Here is a 6,000-nt window from a genome sequence, read left to right on the forward strand (position 1 = left end):
TAAGATCCATGAAGGAAGTATAATGGAAGCAATAGGTAAAGAAAAATAGACATTTCTCCTGAACAATTCCCTGTGGAATGGTTTGGTGTCTTTAGAACCTCTTTAATTTAGAAGCTAGAAATGAAAGAAAAATGGACTGAAATAATCACTGGAGTTCTGCCAGATGACATGGCACATTTGAAAGCAAAACCTGAAAATTACCAAGTTCTTATTTATGCTTGCGTTACGGATTTTCCATGACAACTCGGGGAGGCTGGGAGTTCTGTGGCAGCTGCTGGTGGCCTACCAAACCACTAATACTGGCAGTCATACTGGAGCAGCAATTCTAGCGATATAAGATCTGAGTGAATAAGCATATTGATCCAAAACGATACTGTCAGTTGATCACACTTGCCAGTTAGTTTATTTTGGGAAAAGATTTTCAGACTGGAGAGTTTTTCTTCACTTTTTTTACTGTAGACAGATCACTTACTTAATCTAAAGGAGAAAAAGAATTTGAGGCATGGATCTCCCATTTCCTTCAGTATTTGACCAATGCTACATGTGTACCTACTAGTGGAACGAAGTTAATGTAGACCAAGGATGTCTTCCACATATGTTCTGTTGTTGTTGATCTATTTTACAGACTAGATTGGTGATTCATATTCGTCTTTGCCAGCCAAATCCCTAATTGTCATGTAATAAAGTAGCTTTCTTATGTAATGCAAATAATATTTAAATTTTGTCTGCCCAACTGTCTGTTTGTCACAAGTCAAGTATACTGTCCTGGGAAATAGGTGATATGTGTTCAGATGTCTTTAAGAAAAAAAGATTCAAAATCATGGCTTTTGCATTGTAGGTAACCTAGTTAAAAGGGGACATCAGTTCCTCCTCCTAGGTTCTATAACGCATCTTTTCCTTTGCTTTTCTGACAGTTATATAAAATGAATCTTCTCTTTGGCCTGGAATATTTTTTTATTTCATCAAGAAAAAGTTTCAAACCGATATTCATTGTTATTTTATTTCTTCTATTTGATGGCAAAGATCACACAAACCTATTTAGATTCTTAATGGTGAAAACTGCATTCTTTCATTCTGTGTTAAAACCATAATTGAAGGGGCTATTCAAATTCAAATGAATGATTATGTATCAGATAATCTAACTAGTTTATCTTCAGCCAGTAGTCTTCCTTTTGACAACTCAAAAGATGAAGATTAATGGAAGTTCTGTGGAAGCAAAATACAATATTTTAAAGCATATTAAGTTATAAAGATTTTTATTTTTCATTCATTGAACAGGACTGTTGAAACTCAGAAAGGAAAATTGCTTTGATTATGTAATGAATTTATTTTGGGGCTGGCATTCAATGCTTCTGTTTTATCACCAACCAAACAAAGAGGCAAAAGCTCATGTTCTAATGATTTAGATATCAGTCTTCTCTGCATCTTAATCCTACAATTAAGGGAACTGATGACAAGGATACCAAGGAAGTTGCTGTAGATATCAGTTATCTTATTCTTTAGCTAAGTAAGTACTTATATTTTTCTTGATTTCTTTGTTTTTCTGCCTTTTGTATTTTATTTTAGTCTAGTATTATGGAAAGTTTAAAATACAAAAAAAAATACTCTAGTTTAGGGTTTGATTGACTTCCCTGTTGGTAAAAGACAGATTTTCTGTTTGTTTTGGTAGAGAATCACTTGTGACTTAAAATTCATTTTTTTTTCTCATTTTGAAATTCATATAGGTTTTCCAACTGACAGATAGTACCCTTTTCTTTTTTTGTTGTTTTTTTTTTTCTTCTTCTTCTACATAATCTAAATTTGACTCTATATGTTTAGGATAATTTCTCACTATTCATTATTTCTGCACTTGTTTCACTGTGTCCTTTTGTTTTGCTTCCAATTTTACCTACAAACTCTACACTTTTTTTCAGTGTCATGCTCTCTGAAGCAATTGTATTTGTGTTGCCTACAAACCTGTGAGCAACATAGTTATTCTGTTTGGCACTCCATATCAAAAAAAAAAAAGAACTTCTCACGTTTAGTGAAGTAATAATAATTAGTAATAATTTTATTAAATACTGGTTGTAGTAATGACCATATTGAAAAACTCAGGGATAATGGTTAATGCTAAATGTATTTCCACGTTTCCAAGATCTCTTCACAGTTTTTAAGAGCTGTTCCGGATGGGCTCAGGGTTCAGCAATAATCACGCAGAATGAGGTGACTACATCGAGCATGTGTTCAGGTGAAAGCACATAAAAGAAGCCAAGCACAGATCACACTCATGAGGTGATACCTGCCAATCTGGACCCGAACATCCTCTCGAGCTGGCAGATCAGAGAGAGTTGCTGACCGGCTCCCGCACAGACAGCGCAGGCCTCAGAGTCAGGAGTTTCTCCTCTCCCCCCAGCTCTCTCCGCTCTGTCCTCTCTCTGCCCGGTGCATCCTGGCACGTAGGGTCAGTCCGACCCAGGAGGCAGCCCAGGGGAGGTACAAACTCCACCTTCAGTTGCGCGACTCTCCCCCCGGGTGCGCAGGCGCACATGCCAGTCGGGGGTCCCAGCCTTCAATTTGAGGGTCCTGCCTTCCTCCTCTTCTTCCTCACTTCCAGGTGTTTGATCTCCAGAGCTAGTTTGGAGGACATCTGCGGTTAGGTTGGCTACAAGCCCGGCCAAGCGGCTGGCCTCAACAGGTTTTTGGAAGGGGTTGCCTGTGGACCGGGCTGAGCAGCTGCCTCCGTGCTCCTTATCCCAGGCAGGCAAACATCTTCTTTCTCAAGCTCTGGCCTCTCCTTCCCACAGGAGATTTTTATGACTCTACAGATCATAGAAATTTCCATCTCCAATTCAAGAGCCAAAGAGACTATTGTAGTATCTAATCTGTCATATATGAGCATCATGAGCCATATTGATTGCATGTATATGTTCAGTTTTGAGTCAAAGATACTAGGATATGAAGAACCCATGGTTTTCATCTCTTATGTGTTTGAACACCCTCCTTATTAAAAACAGCCTTATTTTCTGAGTTGGTTTCCTGTGATAGAAAATCTGCCTATGCTATTTTACAATTAGGTACAATATCAGATGATATTAGTACAACAGCAAACACTAATATCAAGACAGAATCACCATTCTGTGATTCTGTAATATCCCTGCTATCAAACAAGAAAAGCAGAACAGATGTGTGTCCAAGTGCAATATCCTCTCTCTGTGATTAATATCTACATCTATCTAGTAGATGAGCAATATCCCTTCTTTAGTTTCCTGTTTAGGAATGGCAGAATGAGCAGCTGTCCATGGTTAAGTATCTTCATTCTGGCAGAGGTAACTATTAGGAAGCTGCTGTGGACAAGGAGAGCAGGTTTATAGTTCTGGTGTTTTAGAATTACCACTTAAGCGCATAAGATGAAAATGGTAACCTGATAAGCTGCTGTGGCTCCCTGCACCACAGATTTTAAACAGGTTCCCAACTGTTTTTGAATACGCAAAAAGTAACAAATACTGTTGCGATGATTCTTCCCTCCTAACCAGTATTTCAATGAAGTATTGCTGACAGTTTGAAAGTATGTGTTCACCTATAAATATCAAATATTTTAGAAGATTTATGCCATCTCTGAATTCATTTCGATTTATTAAAAGTCACTTCTTGTTTTTCAGCATTGGAAGATGTTACTATAATGTAGTTATTTGCCAAAAATATACAGCATGTGCTTTGAAGGGAGGTTAAACTGGTTTTCTATCGAAGTCTGTCTCAGCTAGATGAAACCTCCAATGAAGATTGAGTGTTTCTATTATCAAAGTAGAAGAACTGGATATTAAACCTTTCATTTATCCCTGTCATTGGATGCAATCACTGTTCAGAAGGATGCAGTCCTTGCTATCTTTTAAGGACAAAAATATTATTAGATGTTGTGGTCACTGTGCTTCAAAATGTTATTCCCCAGATGGATCTTTGTAATGATGGTAAACATTTAATTTTTAACTTTTGTCCCTGGATGTGGGTACTGGGAAGAAAGAAAGGCAACTACATCAGTTTTCCATCCTTCCATCCAAATGCTGAAGATCTAGGTTCTTCAGGATTTAAATGCAACATCATTGCTTTTGAAAAGGTCCAAGTGTTCCGTAAAGATTTCAAAGAAATCTACCTAAAAGTTATGGTTCTTAGGTTAATCTTTTATTTATCTAAAGGATGAAGGAAGCTGTCTACTTCTGTGATATGAACTGCAATCAGCTTAAAAATAATTGACAAATTAATCCCCTCACAGCACTGCAATTGTAAAGGTGTTAGGTTTAATTAGGCTTGTCTGATTGCCTTGTCTAATCAAGAATAAAGGTGCTACCTTTGATGTCTAAGATTTCGGAGGGCCATCCGTGACCTGACAAGCTTGCGTGTTTTAATTATTGATCCCACCGTTTCTGCACACAATTCCCTTCGCGTAGTGTTGGCCTCACACCACCAAACAGCTAAAATAAAAAATTTCTACCTGTGATGCATGCAAAGACATCTAACCTTGGAAATTTCAATTTACGTTACTGGTTGATGTTCCTGCAATATAAAATTGTGTTCTTTTTTTTTTTCTTTTGTTAGTCACATTAATAGTTGCAATGCCAGTTCATTTTGATAAGGTTGTGGAGTTACTGCTTCGTGTGTATGAAAGTATCATCATCACACCATAAATTAATTAATAATCAGCAAAGATGCAATCATTTTCTTTTTCCAAAAGCAAGAGAATCTTATGTTTCAAACCTCTGTCTGCTTGAGGGGGTTTGAATTAATACACTTCTATTTCAAGGCACAGAAAGAAATCTGTTATTCCAGGCTGTGCCCTGTTAAATGAGATGGTTTTACTTGGAATAATTAGAGGTTGGGATCTGTGGGTGGCCAGCAGAGTGGAGCATGGAATTAAAATAGTTTAATTGTTAAACATTGTTGCATTTTTAAATGAAATTGTTTTTAAAGGCTATTTATTTATCTTTCCTTTTTGCTTTCCATTTCAATTAATGAAACAACAGTTTTTACTAGAGTGTATAATGTAAGACTTCTCCCTTTAGAATAAGACTGAGCTGTTGTGGTTGTTTGTTTGGATTTTCAGTGTATTTTTTTCCTTTTGTTTTTTCCTGTTTGTTCTTTTGCGGTGCCATAAATGCGCTCGGAGCTGTGCTAGCAGTGGAGAGCCCAACCCTGCAGGCCCCGCCGGGAGCCTGAAATCTGATAATCTCTTGGCCTTTTTGTCCATCATGGGTTCTCATCTTTAATTGCAGGTGAATGAAGCCACAGTGGAGCAGCTGGTGCAGCAATATCCGCATATCACCTTCAGTACTGTACTGCAGGACTGCAAGAGGACGTTGGAACGGGCTTATCAAATGGGCTGGACACCCAACATGTCTACGGCCTCCTAACCTCCCTGCCCCTGCGACAGTTCCGCGCTGCTGTGCTCAGCACAGCGCATGGGAACTGCGGATCTTGTTTGTATGATATTGCAGGAATGCTTTAAACCTCCTTTTTGTCCTTTTTTTTTCTACAAAGTATATATTGAGAAATCACTTATCCCAAACTGTCTCTGTCTTCTTTTATTTTTAAAACCAGTTCTTGTCTCATTTTTTTCATGATGAAAATGTTATGTTTGGTCTCTCTTGGAGATTGTGGGAGGCAAACTGGACTGTGGTGTAGCCTATAGATACTTTTAACTATCCAGAATATAAAATTGTTATTCTAAAAAATCTGCAAGTCCCCAAAGATGAAGAGGGTTTGCAACCTTTCCTATGATGCAATATAATTGTGAGTTTACACAAGTTACAGTAAAATGGAAACAGCTATACACTGACTTTGATGTACTGTACTAATAACTATACTAATATTGAAGCAAAACTTCAGAAATGCATTGTATCTTTTTATTTGCATAAAAGATATAAAAGCCTTTGGCAGACTTCTTGAAGTGGATACTTCTAGTGGTTCCTACTAGTTCTATGGATAGGTTGAAGTTATAGAATATATTAAGCTTGTTTTCTTCTCTTTACT

The 6,000-nt window shown here is 37.5% G+C and overlaps 1 protein-coding gene across 1 annotated transcript in view; it reads left to right on the forward strand.

Moving 5' to 3' along the window:
* Positions 1-5,381, forward strand: part of LOC104576804 (F-box/LRR-repeat protein 17) — a 180,588-nt gene extending 175,207 nt beyond the window's left edge. The window contains exon 4 of the mRNA XM_088537899.1: positions 5,244-5,381. Within this exon, the coding sequence (XP_088394025.1) occupies positions 5,244-5,381 (138 nt within the window). The remainder of the gene's footprint in view (positions 1-5,243) is intronic.
* The last annotated feature ends 619 nt before the right edge of the window (positions 5,382-6,000 follow it).

Source organism: Tinamus guttatus, unplaced genomic scaffold (genome assembly GCF_059628265.1).
Source record: "Tinamus guttatus ecotype Peru unplaced genomic scaffold, ASM5962826v1 Tinamus_guttatus_pri_ptg000884l, whole genome shotgun sequence".
Classification (NCBI taxonomy): Eukaryota; Metazoa; Chordata; class Aves; order Tinamiformes; family Tinamidae; genus Tinamus; species Tinamus guttatus.